The sequence below is a fragment of the Hippichthys cyanospilos genome, chromosome 22, assembly GCF_059441005.1.
Source record: "Hippichthys cyanospilos isolate Australia breed blue-spotted pipefish chromosome 22, RoL_Hcya_1.0, whole genome shotgun sequence".
Lineage (NCBI taxonomy): Eukaryota > Metazoa > Chordata > Actinopteri > Syngnathiformes > Syngnathidae > Hippichthys > Hippichthys cyanospilos.
The window spans coordinates 4,626,030-4,643,850 of NC_142390.1; the positions used below are offsets into that span (position 1 = coordinate 4,626,030).

At 42.1% G+C, this 17,821-nt stretch overlaps 2 protein-coding genes and 1 long non-coding RNA gene across 5 annotated transcripts; 1 reads left to right on the plus strand and 2 right to left on the minus strand.

Annotated features, from left to right (window-relative positions):
• Positions 1-354: 354 nt before the first annotated feature.
• slc38a2 (solute carrier family 38 member 2) lies at positions 355-9,848 on the plus strand. The gene is made up of 16 exons (XM_088406424.1): positions 355-652; positions 1,508-1,615; positions 1,722-1,803; positions 1,899-2,014; positions 3,202-3,275; positions 3,354-3,446; positions 3,688-3,760; positions 4,862-4,944; positions 5,022-5,080; positions 5,228-5,389; positions 5,482-5,561; positions 5,678-5,778; positions 7,216-7,340; positions 7,432-7,573; positions 8,094-8,191; positions 8,281-9,848. Exons 2-16 carry the CDS (start codon positions 1,509-1,511, stop codon positions 8,386-8,388), a joined length of 1,503 nt encoding a protein of 500 aa, XP_088262550.1. The 5' UTR covers positions 355-652; position 1,508; the 3' UTR covers positions 8,389-9,848.
• Positions 5,007-6,468, minus strand: LOC148405566 (uncharacterized). Its single transcript, XR_015864197.1, has 3 exons — positions 6,387-6,468; positions 5,206-5,824; positions 5,007-5,132 (listed from the first exon to the last, which is right to left on the minus strand). It is a non-coding gene; the product is annotated as an uncharacterized LOC148405566 (long non-coding RNA).
• A 574-nt stretch (positions 9,849-10,422) lies between the features above and the next one.
• scaf11 (SR-related CTD-associated factor 11) lies at positions 10,423-17,688 on the minus strand. Of its 3 annotated transcripts, none has more exons than XM_088406960.1 (15): positions 17,507-17,688; positions 16,387-16,433; positions 16,165-16,313; positions 15,807-15,884; positions 15,602-15,681; positions 15,436-15,515; positions 15,323-15,354; positions 15,169-15,239; positions 14,844-14,963; positions 14,620-14,711; positions 12,332-14,335; positions 11,809-12,146; positions 11,400-11,552; positions 11,212-11,331; positions 10,423-11,132 (listed from the first exon to the last, which is right to left on the minus strand). In XM_088406960.1, the coding sequence occupies exons 2-15, from the start codon at positions 16,403-16,405 to the stop codon at positions 11,037-11,039; spliced, it is 3,432 nt and encodes a 1,143-aa protein (XP_088263086.1). In that variant the 5' UTR covers positions 16,406-16,433; positions 17,507-17,688; the 3' UTR covers positions 10,423-11,036. The 3 variants fall into 3 exon arrangements, with proteins under 3 accessions (XP_088263086.1, XP_088263087.1, XP_088263085.1); XM_088406961.1 differs by having other exon boundaries at positions 11,212-11,322; positions 15,807-15,890; XM_088406959.1 differs by having other exon boundaries at positions 15,807-15,890.
• Positions 17,689-17,821: the final 133 nt, after the last annotated feature.

Below are 17,821 nucleotides of genomic sequence, written 5' to 3' on the forward strand. Positions count from 1 at the left end.
TGGACTTCAATAAGCGTGACGTGAACAAATCCGGGCTTTCTCTACTTTATTCCTGGCTATTAAAAAAATAATAAGGTTGAATACCTTTGCGCTTACTCAACGGCATGATAATGCTTTTTTTTTCTCATTGTGTTAAAGTGCACTCCGGCATTCCTGTCGTTTTCCAAAAGGGGCGGATCTCCTTGTCACACTGTGTTTTGTTTGTATACAGAACCCACGTCACGGCTTGCGCGTAAAATGTCTCCTCCCTGCTTCCCCCCCTCCTTCCCAGTGCACTCGCCCCTCCTTTTTGCCTCCCTCCTCTCTCTCGCCCCACCTCCGCTTCCCCCAACTCGCGGCTGATGCAATGCTTTATAAAGGGTGACTTCAGACCCCGGCATTAGCAGAACACATCTTTTTCTGTGCGCATCATATTTTGGGGTAATTTTGGTTCAGTTTTATCCAAGAAAACCACAAGTTTTACACGTCCGTCTGTGTATTCTAATCGTACATTTTGCTACTTGAACTTGTTTTGATCATATTTTTGGGTAATCACCTAACCGGGTTTTTTTTTATTGAATTTATTTCCAAGGATCCACTCGCTCTTGGGAGTCATTTTTTGTGATCATTAATTGGATTTTTTTTTTAGGGATTTTACAGTCATTCTCAAAAGGTAAGAATGCCGGCATGTCATGTTCTTAACAGGAAGAAAACCGTGATAAAAAGGACAGTTATTTAAAACGAACCTTAATCTATTTATGACAATTACTATTGAATTTTTGAGCGCCTTTGTGTCATTTTGAGTTGTGCGAGGATTTTAACGCCTCATATATATTACTGGGTCAGCAGCGGAACAACTGAATAAATAATGAGACTCCTTGACAGTGATACTGCGGTGATAGAATGACACATACTGCAGACATGACTTAATTTGTATTTTATGATACATGATGCGTGGCATGGGAAGAAAAAGATTCAATAAAGGTGTGATGTTGCATCAGGATTCAAGAGGGTGGGGGGGGAAGGAAGACGAGGGCCATGCCCATAAAGGGACAACACGTGCCATTGTTTCCACTGGAGCCGGTCATTGCACATAATGTGATTAAAATGATCTGGGTGTATAATTTCAGGCAGACTTGCGTGGGATTGCGCATGTGTGCCTGTTGTAAACGAAATATATCATAACGTCCTATTTTGAAGATGACATTAACCTTAAAGGTATTGTTAACAAATTGTAATGAGTCCTGATTATGTGCTGAAAATGATCAGACACACCCTGTTAGTTGCGTATTTGTTATTATTTTTCATTTGGCGCAAAATCTACACTGCGGCTTTTTGTCATTGAGTTGATATCGGGTGGACTCGAATGCCGGTCTGGTATTTTTCCACTGCCGGTGCGTCAACCCAGCCCCCTCCCCCTCCCTTTGCCGAAAAGTCACATGACCCAGCAGTGAGCGGACCCGCTATAATATTGATTATTCCCAGGCCTCTTAATTGGAATCAAATGAGTCATTTCTTCCCCTTGCAGGATGAAACAAACCGAGATGAGCCGTTTGTCTCGTGAAGACGACAACAGCAGCACCAACAGCAATGAATACATCTACCCGGACTGCCCCAGGAAGGTCCCGCTGAATGAGTGAGTAATAACTACAATCACAAAAACGAAAAGACAAAAAAAAATGCAAGCATCTATTTAAATGATTAAATGAAGCTAATGTCTTTTTTTTTTGTGGCCTTCAAAGGCCATACGCAGACCAGGATCCGGAGAGCGAAAACTTCCTCCCAGACAAAAACCCTGGCAAGAAGAAGTATGAGACCGAATATGTAAGACTTGTTTCTGTCTGTTTAACGGAATTAAAACTTGGAATGAGTTCATATTAAAAACGTCTTATTTTTTACATTCTTTTGTCCTTCCACAGCATCAAGGCAATGCCTCCTTTGGCATGTCCGTCTTCAACCTGGGCAACGCCATCATGGGAAGCGGCATTTTGGGCCTATCCTACGCCATGGCCAACACTGGCATAGCGCTATTTGTGTGAGTATTTGACCTTTCTGTACTCGCGCTGCCATCAAAAGCAAGAACACACTTGTCGCGGCTTCCTTTTTGTAACCGTCAAGGTCACGGCTCAGTGCAAGTGTGTTCTCTGCAGTGTGCATGACCCTGTGCGGCAGATCGTTGCAAAATAGCACAAACGTACTCACTTTTGTGTTTACATTAGATAAAAAAGAGGAAACACGGTGTTGTGACATCCTTTTTTTTTTTTTTTTGAAACTAACGATCAAGGTGAAGCCGCATGTTATTTCCGGGCATACTTGTGCGTCAATGTACAAGCAAAGGGAGCGGCCACATGTTTAACAGCGCTAATCCGGCTGAGTGAATGAATAGACGTAAAGGCGGTTATCTATCAGGGCGTGATCCTGCACAGGGCTGGGATTACAAAAAGTGGCTGATGCAATAGAATAAAGCGGAGCAAAATTGGGGACTTTTCAGAAGTTGGAAACAATTCCTTTAAAGCAAGTCAAATTTGCAGTGGAACTAGAATGGATGTCAGTGAATAAATTGGAGGTGTATTTTTTTTAGTGCAGTGCATGTTAAGCTCGTCACGAAAAGTATCACAGAAAAAAAGAGCTTTCATGGTATAAGTAGTAGGACTAAAAGTTGATTTAAAAAAAAGATTTCATTCTGAAGTACACAATGAGCCAAAAGTATGGATACACTTCTCTATTTTAAGTACTGAAATTCCCCAATTCAAATCCATACATATTTTTATTGCTCTAAAAAGTTAAGTACAGCTGTTGAAAGAACTCAAAATCCACTAGTGGTAATGGTAACTTTTTTAGTATAATCCCTACAAAAAGCAAATTGTGCAGTGCTGCTAACTTGTAAATTTTGTGAGTTAGCTAAAAAGCTTCAGAGATTCATCTTAAATCCCCCTGGAAATTTACTGGAAGTTTTCCCCCCATATGCACAACCTAAAGATGGTCACATGCCAGTAAGAAGCGCTCAAGTGTCCCGCAGATTTAATTTCCATATCCTATTAATAACCTCTAGCGCACATGAAGAGACCTAATAGGATTCCGATATGGGAAGATCTTTGCGATGAATCTTGCTAATATGACTCACTCTTGCCGTCCTTAACATCTGCGCTGACGCACAAGCCAAAGTAAAGAACGAACCAAGCTGCGCAAAAGACACTCAAGCCCCTTTGCTTTTTGTTACAGTATCCTCCTTGTGGCTGTCGCCATTTTCTCCTTATATTCCGTGCACTTGCTGTTGAAGACGGCCAATGAAGGAGGTAGGTCATTTACAATCCATACGTTACTGTACATGCTGAGCGAGTTTTTAAATCCGCCTCTTTTGACTGCCTTTCAAGGTGCGCTGGTGTACGAGCAACTGGGCTACAAAGCATTCGGGATGCCCGGGAAACTGGCCGCTTCCTGCTCCATTACCATGCAGAACATCGGAGGTGAGCGTTCTGGCACAATCACTGTCTTGATGTTGTAAAGGGGGGAAAAAAAAAAAAAAACGGGGAGGGTTAAGGCGGCAGCTTCCAGGAATAACTTGAGTCACCCTGGAAGCATGCGCCAAATCCATGGAAAAGCCAATCACGTGGCAAATATTTGCCTAAGCTAAAGAAGTCTTGGAATCCTTTCAATTGAAGGCTAAACTAAAAAAAAAAAAAAATGTCTTTTTTTTTGCCATTTCAGCTATGTCAAGCTACCTCTACATCGTCAAATACGAGCTGCCCATTGTTATTCAGGCTTTTACAGGAAGCAATGGGTGAGTGCATTTTTTTCAATTCATATGCAAAAATGATTTAATAGTGTTTTAAATACAAGGCATGTTACTGGCATTAGAGACATGATTTGGAGCATTTTTAAGGCCAAATGAATGAACCAACAGCACAAACATACATCACATTTTAGTTGTTTAAAAAAAAAATTATCAGGAGTGAAATGGGTGATTTAAGGCTGATATTGAGCCAAAACCAAACTCGTTATTTTAGCAAACGGGGCCTAATGGAGGCTGCTGATACCAGTCATCGATACTTATTAAAAAAAAAAAAAAAAAGACAATTAAGTCATTGGCACTAAACTGTGGCATTTTTTTTGCTGTACATCTTTTGTCAATTTGTTAAATTACATTTTACATAAACGTACTAGAGGTATTGCCACTTTTTATCTGTAATCAGTGAATACACATACTGGTATGCAAAAAGTGCTGTTGAGCTTTATTAAAAATTTACTTTTAGTTTGTTTTATTTATGGCAACACATAGGTGAAAGGACAGCCTGTGTGCACTTTAGGTTGAGGAGACACATGGTTAAGTGGTAAGGGGAACGCAGTCTTTCCAAGTAGTCCTTCAAAGAGCCCTTTTAGTCATCTGCAGCTGGTGCCGCATGGAGACAAGGACGCGTGTATGCATTTGCGTGGGATTGGCTGGCTCACTCAACGCGATCTTGCCTTCTATCCCTCCCGCAACTGCAATGTGCATACATCGCTATTTTGTGACTATACATAATGCAGTATAGGCTTAGATGCAACATTACTTATGGGCTACTGGTCAAATACTTTGAAACACTTGGTCATTTTGTTAAAAGGTGGTGTGTCTAAAAATGTCTGACCTGTATTATTTACCCTAATGTTTTCATATTAAATCAGCAAAGTATGCTCTTCATGTATTACGGCAGATTTTAAATGAGCTAAAATAAGTGAAAATAGCATATTCAGTGCACCTGCACAATTGAATGAGATACAACCAAAAAAATGCTGATGGCCTTAAAAACAGTCTATCAACCTTTTTCTGTGTCAAGGAGTTAGATAATATCAACAAAAATTTTAGAAAATAACACCTTTTTCTGTTTACTATTGTCTTTTCCAGTGAGTGGTACACAAATGGAGACTACCTAGTGTTGCTTGTGTCATTCTTCATTATTCTGCCCCTTTCACTGCTCAGGAACTTAGGTATGTATAATTAGCAACAATCATATAACGAACGGGGGCAATTCACAGTTTTTAATCAATGCTTTACTTCTTATTAGGTTACCTTGGCTACACCAGCGGCCTGTCGCTCCTCTGCATGGTGTTCTTCCTCATTGTGGTGAGCAGAAAGCAAGCCGTTTCCACAGTCTACATTTTTTTTTTGTCCCAAGCTGGAAGTCAGAAACAAAAATGCTTTTTATTATTCCCGCAAATTGCCTTTAAACTGGCACGTGTGAGTCATACCTAAAATGATCTGTTCTTGTAGGTTATCATCAAGAAGTTCCAGATCCCGTGCCCACTTCTTGAAGATGTTCACGCTGCGAATGAAACATTTAGTAAACTCAATGCCACCGTGTCACCAAATAACGCTACTGCAGTGGACTACAGTGATGCCTGCACACCCAAATATTTTGTCTTCAACTCTCAGGTACAAAATTAATGACAAACAAAACTACTGGAACATTGTAGATAGGATTATTTTTCTTCATGAGTTGTTTTTTTTTTCTCTCTACTCCCTAGACTGTGTATGCTGTTCCCATCCTGACCTTCGCCTTCGTGTGCCACCCAGCTATCCTGCCCATGTACGAGGAGCTCAAAGAGTACGTTTCTTTCACATCAAGTTGCAAAAAACGCAGCTGCTCCCTTATCTGACCGGGGTGGTTTGTTCTTATCGAAATGTATTTGAAACATGGCCCTTTCCCTTCCATCTGTGCAGCCGTTCCCAGAGAAGAATGCAGGGAGTCGCCAACGTGTCCTTCTTGGCCATGTTCGTCATGTACCTCCTTGCAGCCCTCTTCGGATATCTGACCTTCAATGGTGAGTTTCTTCATCGGGGTGAACTTCAATACAGGCAACACATTATCTAATGTAGAAAGAATTTGGATTGAATAGGCAAATTGATCACATTCTCACAATGTGTAAAATAACAAATCTGTTTATAAATATTTTCATAAATTTTCTGGCCTGTTGCAACACACAACAAAGAACACAAATAGTTTTAAGAAAATGAATAGTGTGATTTGCTGTTTCAAAACATGTCAAATTTTTCAACTTGGAATACAGGTTGTCCTAACCAGCTGCTCTATTGTAGTGCGGAAAGATTATTAAAGAAATCTTCGCTAAAACGCGTCAAAGACTAGTAGTCGAAATCACAAACTGTCACTAATGACCAAATTAATTTGAGTAAACTATAACATTTTAATGGTATTGTTTATTAATGGGGGGGGGGGGGGGGTATAGTAGTGAAAGTATCTTGTCTCTTCGCGTCCCTTCGCAGCCACCGTCGACAGGATTTTCGGCGATTAAACTAAACAAAATATGATTTCCACAACAAATCACCAATTTATACAAGCAACAAACATCTAAACTCGACGACACGCACGACCTAAACTCGATTTGCAAAACATGCACGACGTGAGACTTACTTTCGTGAGACTTACTTTCAAAAATCACTAGCATGCAGGTGCAATCAAAACAAATCAACTACGACTGCCACAAAAAAAAAAAAACGTTCTTCCTTTGCTCATCAGTGGGTAGAGTGTGCTGAAAAAGGTGCACAAAGCGCCATCTACTGTGCTGGAGTGTGGACAACACTACATCGTTTACTGTCTACCAAATTTACAATACGGGAGTGGAGAAAAAGATAGATTAATAAAAACAGGAACGATAAAAATAAACCACTACTACTACTACTACTACTACTAATAATAATAATAATAACTGTTATTGGTTAGAAATATTCTTTAAATTGCGAGATGTAAGTATAACAATGTCCTATTTCGCTATCAAGAGTGGAACGTAATGTATGTTTTTTTAGTGGCTTCCAATGCAAAGTTAATTAATGCCAGGTTAGGTGTACAAAAGGTCAACATCCCAAATACCAAATATCCAAAGTTTAGTTTGTCAATCCACGTTAAATTAAACAAGTACAACAGTGGAACAATATTCTCAGGCTAAGTGTTAGGCAACAATGTGAAAAAAGCCACCTGATGCCAGCAGATACCAGAGTACTATTTGCATTCCTGCTCAACGCGGTGATGATAGAACAAATGTGCTCAATCTGGTTACACAAGATAGCCAGAAAAAAAACAAAAACATGAGGAACTAAAACCTGTCGCAGCATGTACTAGAGCAATATGTTTCCTAACCTTGATTGCACCAAGGACTATACTTTCCACATGAAAAAAAATCGAATTAGTATTCAAGTAAAAGACACTCAGGTTGATACATTTTCTTGTGCTCTTTCTTCACCAGTGCACGTGGAGCCTGAGCTGCTGCATACCTACTCTAAAGTTTACAAGTCTGACGTGATCCTGCTGATCGTTCGCCTGGCTGTGCTCACCGCCGTCACCCTCACCGTACCTGTGGTACTCTTCCCTGTAAGTGTCGTTAAAACAAGAAAAAAGCGAGTCAGTTTAAACTTGCTGTGCAGTTTTCGGTCTCCTGTGAACATGTTTAATCTTCTTGCAGATCCGTACCTCCATCAACCAGTTCTTGTGCGGGACTAAATTCAGCTGGATCCGCCACACCATCATAACTGTGGGTCTGCTGGCCGGCACAAACATCCTGGTCATCTTCGTGCCAACCATCAGGGACATTTTCGGCTTTATCGGTGAGATTTTTTTTTTTTTAACTTTACAATCCCCAATAGTCAAAATTGTTGAAATAAGAAATGAGCCAAAAACTGTACCTTGATTTAGTTAGACTGATTTTCTCATATGCTTTTTGGTATGTTCAATTTTCAGTAAAGCTAGTAAGGCTTCTTCTAGGAAGTAAAAATGTCACGAAAAGCCCACTAAAACAACAGAACTTTATGTGAGGGGTAATAAAAGGCACTTGATAGGGTAGCAGAAACTGTATGCGCTGATGTGAGTTTAAATGTTCATGAGAGGGTGTGCACACTTATACAATCACATTATCTCGCTTGTTGATTCCCCAAATTGGGTTGTTCAGATTAAAGGTCGCGTTAACTCATTTGATCTTGTATACAGTAGCCGTCAAGCTAACTCATCCACTGTCAGCCCAGTGAAAGTAGAACTTTGACGTTAATAGCCGTCCGTGGCAGTGAATGGGTAACGGTGGCTGGCGTGTCATTTTGAAAAGAAATATTTCTAAATTTCTGTATTTCACAGGTGCATCTGCCGCAGCAATGCTCATATTCATCCTGCCCTCGGCTTTCTACATCAAATTGGTCAAAAAGGAGTCGATGAAATCCGTGCAAAAGATCGGGGTAGGTTTGAAAAACTCCCTTTCCTTGTTTGGTGTTTGGCAAGCACAAACGGGCTCAACTAGAATTTTTCGACTGTTCCCCGCCCTCAGGCTACCGCCTTCCTGCTGTGCGGCTTCCTGGTCATGATCGGCAGCATGAGCCTCATCATCCTGGACTGGATCCACAACGCCACCAAGGAGCAGCACGATGGACACTAAAAGGGTCCCCTCAATGAATGAAGATCAAATTTTGAAACAAAGACTTGAAGCTTGGTTTTGTCAGAGACAAATAACGCCATTCCAAGCTGGGACTTGTACAGTTACCACCCCCCCCCCCCTTTTTTTTTTTTTACAGAGGGGCCTACATACATATACCTTGTTTGTCTTTACCCGTTTTGTTTTTGTAGTTCTGGTACGGCTGAAAAAAAAAATCACGTGCCTCAAAGCAACAGATAAGAGTTGAAAACAGAAAAAAAAAACAAAAATTCGCAGCTGACACTCAGGTACGGTTTCTTTTTTGCGCGAGTGTGGCTGCGACCTCTCACGTCAACGACAAGTCCTGCTGACAAACTGGTGCGAACCAGACCGTGCTCATCCTGCTTTTATTTTGCTCGTTTTGCCAAACGTATACCCGTTAAGCGTGTTTGTATACTGTACTGAAAAGCACTTATTGTTCAGCACACTGGTGGAAAATCCAGACTTGTTTCCGTAACCAGACGAGGGCCTATGACGCCGCCTACACAGTATTTGTGATCTTTTTTCGTACACAAAAAAATGACAACAAAACCTGCCTTTTTAACAGCATAGAACACTGGGAGCTGCGGAGTAACTCCAAAAAAAAAAAAAAACTGGACACTTAACAAATTCACTGCCAGCCAAGTAAAAATTGATCTTTTACACCAACGGTCGTCAACGGCAGTGAATGAGTTCATAAAAATTTATCTGGCGTCTCAGCCGTTGATAGTATTGAATGAGAAGAATCTGCTGATGTTGGAGTAACGTGCACGTCTGAGCAGAGGAGGCCAAAATGTATTTTTTTTTTTCTTTCTGGGAAAATACTTTGAATTTGACCACATGCAGTGGTTTTAAAAACGCCTGTCAAACTTGCAAACGTACACACAGAAACGTCACTCTTACGAGCAAACATACCAAAAGAAAAAGTCTCGTGCACGTCCGGCGGCACATTGTGCTTCCAACACTAATTCAACACCAAACTGTTGTTGTCCAACATCTATTTATGGAAAATCATGAAATCAATGTAATTTAAACTATTTTACTATATTTATATGGTATTGTGTAAATATGTACATATATATAAATATCTATTGCGTTCAAATGTATGTTTTTTTTTTTTTAATGATGCATTGGAGCTATAAATCAAAACCTATGCTGGAGAATTTGTTATGAATTTGTTCAGCAAAGCTTCAACCGTTCATCTGTCAAAACTGACTGAAAATGTCCTACTGTCAATTTTGTGCAAATTCTGTTACATGTCAAGGCCACTGAGAAGCCGCCTTGTACCCCTTTCTGACCCCCCTTGGTTGGAAAGTCTTGTCAACCATCTGTGGGCCTCGGGAGCAAAGAGGGCTTTGCCCAACAGTGTTACATTCTTGTTTCAATGAAACACCATGTATATCCTGTAATTACTGTCCAATTAAATTCAAATGTCAACACAACAAGACTTGTTTTGTTTTTGCCTTGCATCGGCGATTTTTCTCGTACAGTACGGTAGTACCTTGAGATATAACTTTTAAAAAATGCATTGTAAGATGAGAAAAAGAATAATACGGCAATGGTGGATTTAAATAGAATGTACAGAAAATTCTTGCCATACTAGCATACCGTACAGCGCTGCTCCTGTTGTGCGCAACTTGGCCACGTGAGGGCAGTAAAATGCCGGAATTTTTTCTTTAATACTGTGAACACAATGGCACTCATCAGTAAAACTTCAGAGTAATCATTTTGCATTTAACTTGATAATAAACCTCAACGTACAATAGGACAAGACAAGGAATGACATATGTTATCTAAAAAAAAAAAACTGAGGGAGACCACTCGTATCTCAAAGCACCAAAGTAACAGAATATTGTTGCCAAATCACCTTACTACTCTTCAACCAGATGGCAAGAGGTAAAGTTTACCATGATTATACTCGTTTCTAAGTGTATAAAGTAGGTGATTTGGCTCAATAAAGGCCGAAATATCCCAAACTTAGCTACAATGTGTGGAATGGAAGTAAAAAGTCACAGCCAATCAGGAAGCAGCTACTTTATTTCACTACTTTCTGGATACTTTGCAGTTCACCTGATTGCATGGTCATTCACTACACATTTAAGCGGGGTTAATTTAACCTGATTCGACCACTCCCTGAACGTGTTTTTTTTTTTCTCCAACTCTCCTTCTTGATCAAATATGATTCCAGTCATAATCATAAAAATGATGTTAGAGTTGTCTTTCATCTGAAATATTATAGACATATTTTAATAAGCTGTGTCATTAGAATTCCATAAAATGGAATTTCATTCTACCAGCCAGAAGATTTTCTTCATTATAGTAGAAGACATGATGCTTTTTTTTTAGTTTTTTTAAATTTTAATCAAACCTCCATCCCTCCCAACCCTGCTCCCCTTACAGTAGCTCTGCAGGTCAGAATCTATGCAAAATAAAGGGCTTTAACATTACAACTTCTTGATTGGGTCTTTTTTCTAACAAAATATGAAAATCTATAGAAAAAAATCTATATAGTTCTTTAAAAGTTAGAGATATCAAAAATCACGATGGCTGTCTGTCATAGTTGAGTTTGAAAACAAAATTCCAGCGAGGGGAAATTGCACTTGAGCTGCACGAAGGGTCTGTGCGGTGCCAATTCACTTTTTGCGAGCATGCTTGTATTTGTCCACATAGGCCCTCACCAGGTTGGCCACCTTACTTGAGTTCACCTCGCCGCTCTTGCTGTGACACACCTGAGCAGAAAAAACAACAACAATGACATAAGGTAAGATCATTTTTGGCCTTCCAGAAGTTGCAATATCAAAAGCGCACCTTCTCTACTGCTTTGCGAACAATTTCCTTGTACTCATCCTTTGTAATTTCCTTATTTTGGTAATAAGGTTTGATGGCCGTCTTCACCTCATTGACAGCTTTCTCCTGGATCTGTTGTTTCTTAAGCAAAACAAGATTGTGTTGTACAGAAACGCGTTGCAAATAATAACCTGAAACACAAATGTTACCTTTTCTTTTTTCGAGCTGTCGGCTTGAGCCTTGTGATGCTGAGCCGGCTGCGTTGTCGACGAAGGCAGCGCCTGGCTGACGGCTTGCTGACCCACTTTGGTTGTAGTGGGAAGCAGGCCCGCTTTTCCATAAGCACCTATAGTGCCTACCATCTAGAGTCAACCACAAAACAAAAACAGAGATTTTCCTGCGAATAAAATTTGCAGTTGACTGCAACTGCAATGCTATTGATTAATTACATTCCATTAACCAGGTCTGTTTTTGTATATAATAAAAACTTTAAAAATGTGTTTTCAAATGTATTAGCTTAAGTTATACCACTACCTGAACGTATGCAAAGGAGAGCCCTGTGGATGCTACAAGTGCAGTCTAAGGCGTCAGCATTTCAAGGCATCACACTGTGCCTACCTGTGTCATTTGTCCCTCAGGTTGAGCTGCAACCACCTGGCCCCCTTGCTGCATGGGCGGGGGCGGCGGGGGAGGCGGCGGCAGCCCCTGGGCGCCCACAGCGGGTACTTGCAGCAGTGGCACAGCAGGGTGGAGGTGCACGGGAATAGTAGAGGGCATGGCATAGGGGGCCGAGGGCTGCAAGCTGACCGGAAGGGGGCCGCGGGGGCCTTGCAAGGGGAAGTGATGATGAAGCACGTTCAGTTGCGGAGGCGGGGGCGGCGGGGGCATGGCCGTCAGCACCGGTGCAGGAGCGTTGCCCACATTGGTCGGGGGTACAGGTTCACTGGGAGCGGAATCTATACATCAAAAGGCCAAGAGGTTATGAGGAGGCATTTTCAAATTGGACGCTTTGGAGCAGGGATGATTTCAGTTTCAGTTTTATAAATGAAAAACTGGCAGTGAATGAGTTAAAAGATAAATAAATAAACAAACACCCATTCTTTTTGAGAGGAGAAACCAGGGATGGGAACGTTTATTTTACCTACTGCAGGTTGCTCCTCTTCAGATCTGGTCCAGCCGCCTGCACCCCCCCTTTCCCTCTTGGAATAATAATCCTGAACATCAGCCGGAAGCGTCCTCCGCACGGCCCAGCTGGACGCAGATGACCAACCCGAGCGGTCCAGCATGGACTCGCCAGCGTCGGACTCCTGCTTCCTGCGGCCGCCCCCGCGATTCTCGTTGAAACGGTTGTAGGCGTCGTTCCCTGAATTTTTGCCCGCTCCCGAGTTGCTCCACGGCTGCCTACGGTTGTCGTCATCTGGCGGCTGGCTGTGGAAGTTGCGATTGCCACCTCTCCGGCCGGCGCCGCGGCCCCTCGGCCCACGATCTTCCCAGCGGGAGCCGCCGCCAAAATCCCAGTTCCTGCCCTCGACTTCGCCGCGAGTTTTTTCTGTCACCCAGTCGGGATTCTCCGACCAGCCTTGGCGTTCCGGGGACGTTTCGGAAAGGGCGCCGTTCTCAAAGCGATCAGCTTCTCCGTGATAGCGCCACCCCTCACCGCCCGGCCCCGCCCTTCGGCCTCCTCTTCGCTCCCTTCCCCGGGGAGAGCGATCTCTCGACGGCGGCCATTCGGGGCTGTATCCTCGTCGGTGAGATCTGGACCTGAATGGAGACCGCGACTTGGATCTGGAACGACTCCTGGATCGTCTCCTTTTCCTCTCGCGGCTCCGTTCCCTCTGTGTGTAGTCTCTCTCCCTGTCTCGCTCACGCTCTCGCTCCCTGCTGCGGGCCCGGGAGGAGCGGCCGGAGGGTGGGCTGCTGGCCCGCTCTCTCGAACGCGGGCGAGTAGACTGAGAGTCTCTCTTGGGTGACCAGGCAGAGGTCGGCGAGTGGAAGCGAGAACGTCGTTGCCTGCCATTCTTCCTCTCATGGGTCGAGTCATTCTCCACTTGGTCTTTGGATCTCTTATCCGAGACTGAGGTTTTCGCTGCGATGCTCTCTTTGGCTTCCTCGGATATGGTACTGCTAAGGACCTCGCTCAGAGGTGAACTGCAATCCATCGGAACAACACTGGTATCATCTTTGGATCGATGCTCATTTTCAACCACTTCTTCCAAATGTTCAATGACAAATGGCGCTTCTGTATCAGATGTTTTAGAGTCCACGGATTCTTTTGGTTCTTGCTCAGCTACCGAGGGTTCTTCTTGTAATGCTTCAAAATCATTGCTTCTTTCTATCTCTTCATTACCGGTCTCCAGCTTACAGTTCTGCTCTATTATATTGTCGCAATTATTTGGAGTGTTCTCCGGTTCAGATGGTGGCAATGTGGAGATGCCGTCATCTCTGACACTGGGTTCCTCTTCTTGTGCGCTAGGTTTGCCCGAGCTCTCGGACTCAGGGCTTTTTGGAAGGAAGTCCAAAGAAAGAGACAAGTTGCTGTTCTCGTCAGGTTCCGGTTGTTCACAAGAGTCTTTCACTAGCGTGTCGTTGTTACTGCCTGTTAGCGTCGAGTTGTTACTGCCTAAAGATTCCGTAGCTTGTTGTCCATCGAGTGATTTCATGTCAATGTAGACTGGATCAAGACTTCCTTCTGCATCGGAAGGCTGATCTGAGTTATTCATCTCAGGCTTGGCGCCATCTTTCACCTCTTCTTCGTCACTGCTGTCAACACCATTGCCCTCGTCCTCCTCACTCGGCGATGGGTTTCCCACAAATTCCGATGATTGCTTTTTTCTTGTGTTTTTCCTCTTCCCGCTGGCTTTTCGGTTCGTTACCCGTTTGCCTTTTCTTTTGCCTGGCACCTGAGATGCCTCATCAAGCTTAGAAGCCTGGCTGGCGGATGAGTCGGATTCGGACACGTTGGACTGTGGAGACGATGAAGGGTCGGACACAGAAGGCTCCTTCTCCTGGCCTTTACTGTTCCGTCCCGATCGCCTGGACGGTAGGGTTTCTGCTTTTTTGGTGGGCGCGTTAGAGCTCGAGGCTCTTCCGCCTCGCTTTTCTCCTCCTTTAGGACAGGTAATGGCGCAGACCACACCTTGGAAGACTGAAACAACACAAACTGTGTGAACAAATACAGTAATGATACAATGTTGCCTTCGATTACTATGTCATTCATACAAGTCACATTTTTACATCCAAGCCACATTCGGCCAACGACAAAGTTTGCGTCTCAAAAAAAAAAAAAAAAAAAAAATACAAAAATAAGAAAAATGTATAGGTCAGGCCATTAGTATCTCATGGCACCACCGTTCATAATTTTGGTCAAAAAAGGAAAATAATTATTATTAATAAAAAAAAAAAAAAAAGCTTTCCTTCTTAAGTACATACCAAAATGACCAGGCCTAAATGATGAAGTGGAGGAAATAGGTGAACAGCGTTCAAATGTAAATGGACTGTTGTTGATATAAGCAGGACGGAACCTACAAAAACAAAAGCAAAAGGTTTTCATCAGCTGTAAATTAGAGCTTTTTTTTTCAAATAAAAAACAATAGCCCATTGTCATAAAAAAAAAAAAAAATCATGTTAATAATATAAAAGTCGGATTCCATTACCTTGAGGTTCCATTAGCAGGAATGGGAGCAGGGGGAGAGAACCACAAGCACTTTTGTACCTGGCGTTTGCACTGTCCAGTTTCACACAATATGTCTTCTGCCACTACCACAGGCTCTGTACTGCAAGAGAATTATCATGTCATGATTCATTAATAGTTTAACATAATGCAGTCTAAATATTCTTGACTGATAGCATAGGACATTGCACCAAAAGATTAAGAATATTCTATAATCTAGAGGATATTCAGATACCATAATATTTCCCAACCCGACCTTGGTCACAAAATGTTCTATGTATGTCATTAATTATGGAAGCGTGACTTACATGTCCTGTGTTGATGTTGCTAGTGAAAGAAAGGGAGATGATGGCCAGGTCGACAGGGCTGTTCCTCTCACCTGGAAAACCAAAGAGCATGTTTTTTTTTTAAAATGAGATAAATCAGCAGCACAGTGCAAAAGAAAAAAAATTCGGAGCTTGCCTTTTTCTGGCTGATTGAAGATGGGTCGTTGCCTTGTAGAGGAATTGCCAAAGTAAAATGTTAGAAAATCAAGCATGAAATTGATGAGAACACAATGAGAATTGAGAACCTACATTTCTGCAGAAGCTCTTTTGTTTTCAAACCAGCCATTTTCTCAGCCCTTTGCTGTCTCGACCTTTTCCTGAGTTTGCTTCTGGTAAAGGAAAGAAATCCAAATGTATCAAAGTTGTCTAAAAACATTCCAATGACTGTGATTTAAAAAATATAAAAAATACTCACTTGAGAGAGACGCTACATCCAGGATTTCTGCAGATGCATATCTCAGCTTTAGGTTCAGCCACTTGCTGTCTCACTTGAACCTTCAAAAAACAAAAATGCCAATAAAATGTCAAATTCCTGCAAGATTAGCTTTGTAACCCATTTTGCAAGATGAAAAGAAGAAAGGAGTTCGAGAAGATGTGTTTATAACTATCAATATACAGACCCGCACACAGCGCAGGCTTCCATCCAATCTGTAAACATTGGTAAATGGCCGTCTGTCCACTGGACAAGAAGGGACCATCTGCAACTGATGGGAATATGATCAAAACCAAAATCAGAATAACAAACAGAACAAGTCATATCTCATGTTGTTCTACAAGACAGTATTTTTTTAATAAAGTTTGCAGAAATTACATTGGTTTTTTTTACAAATTCTACAAAGAAGGGATATAAGAATGCAGCCCCCAATTTGGCTTTGCTTTGTACTGAGAAAAAAATCTTTGCTGTGAAAGCTGGCAATCTTTTAGCAACAGAAACTCCACATTTTGCTTTTTCATCCACAGGTGCATGCTGAAGGTCACCTCTGCCCAAGTGAGAAGACATCCAAGGCAAAACACATGACAGCAGCTGTCAGGCATGGCGAGCTCCCCAGCGTCCGGGACCCCTAAACAGATAGGACATTGCTCCGCCTCCTCTGCGTCACTCCCATCAGGGGGTGACCCCTGGCCACCTACACGAGAATGCAGGTCAGCATTATAATGCACGTTATAAGGCATCACACGCGACTTTGTGAAGAGACTCACCGCTTTCAGCTCCAGTCATGTCCAGCCCCAGGCTGTCCGAATCACGCCTACGAGAAATAAAAAGGTCAACTCTCAATAAGGTGTTCTACAAAAGAAAACAAAGGGATTGAGGAGATATCCATCCATCCATTTCCTAAAGCCACTTATCCTCACAGAGGTCGCAAGCTTGCTGGTGCTTATTCCAGCTGACTTCGGGCAGGAGGCGGGGGACACCCAGCCAATCGTAGGGCACAACAGAAACCAACAAGCGATCACGCACCCAATCGCACCTCGGGATAATTTAGTATGTCCAATACACCTGCTATGCATGTTTTTTGGAGTGGGTTGAGGATAATAATAACATTACGTAATTTTCACTTTTATTTGAAGGTATGTTTTTTTTTCACATTTACTTCACAAAATCAAAATATATTGAGATTGGGTCAATATTCTGAAATGATTACAAGCTTATTTTAATTACGTACAGTATTACATTAAAAGTGCTATTATACTAATTGAAAGATTATGATTGCAATAAATACCAAATTTAACGTTCTATTGGAAAAATCTATTTGAAATAAAACATTACACACATTTTTAACTGTATTGAATAATATTACAGTATTGGCAATAAGTGGCAGGACAATCACAAATAATACTTCAATGAATCGATGAGGCTACTATGGCAACGGTGAACAGATGTGAAACTAATTCGATTACGTTCGTTCCACTATTCATACAACACGAACAGCTACCATTGCGGTACATTTAATTAATAAATCAGACAGATTAATATCGATTTGCGACTTCGTTTTGGTTTCAAATCACAGTAAAAGTGAGGCTAACCACAATCCTTGTTGGGTTAGCAAGCGAGCTAATGCGAAGCGAAACAAAAATAGGTACCAAACAGCTTCGTGGCTATTAGCACAGTTAGCAACTTCAGCTAAATCGCGGCTATTATTAGCAACTCTCAACGCACTGAAGGTCGTAGGTTGGCTAGGTGGCTAGTAGCTAGTATCTTAAGTTTACCCACTCGAGCTAACTAGCCGCGTAGAGATAACAACACAACACCTGCGTACGTCGTTATAACAAGCTAACACTTGAGGCTAGTTAGCAAAAGATACTACGGCGACTTACTCACCTTTTAAAGTGCCCCCGTGCTTTGTTATTAGGCGTCGAAAAGCTTTCTCGGTGAAAACTTTTGAGCGTTTTCTCCAACCGAATGCTAACAGATCGCTAAGCTACTCGTTGAAATGCAGTACTTGTTGTTTGAAGATAAACACCGAGCAGAGATTTGACAAATTCTCGGCCACATGTCTCGCGGTGCGGAGCGTAGTTTGCGCAAGTAGCGCCCCCAAACGGAAACACCAAGTATTACACATAAAATGACATTTATTCCACAAAATAAATATTCCATATGCCCTTATGTGAATTCACTTCATCCTGAGATAAAATG

Bases quoted from the DNA above. Each gene is read 5' to 3' on its own strand.
- scaf11 (XM_088406959.1), bottom strand. The intron at 15,682-15,806 runs GTCTGTATATTG...TGTTTTTTGAAG, and splicing joins GAAGCCTGCGCTGTGTGCGG to GTTCAAGTGAGACAGCAAGT. The intron at 14,336-14,619 runs GTATGTACTTAA...GTGTTGTTTCAG, and splicing joins ATTTAGGCCTGGTCATTTTG to TCTTCCAAGGTGTGGTCTGC.
- slc38a2 (XM_088406424.1), top strand. From the start codon at position 1,509: ATGAAACAAACCGAGATGAGCCGTTTGTCTCGTGAAGACGACAACAGC. The intron at 5,390-5,481 runs GTACAAAATTAA...TCTACTCCCTAG, and splicing joins ATTTTGTCTTCAACTCTCAG to ACTGTGTATGCTGTTCCCAT. The intron at 7,341-7,431 runs GTAAGTGTCGTT...ATCTTCTTGCAG, and splicing joins TACCTGTGGTACTCTTCCCT to ATCCGTACCTCCATCAACCA.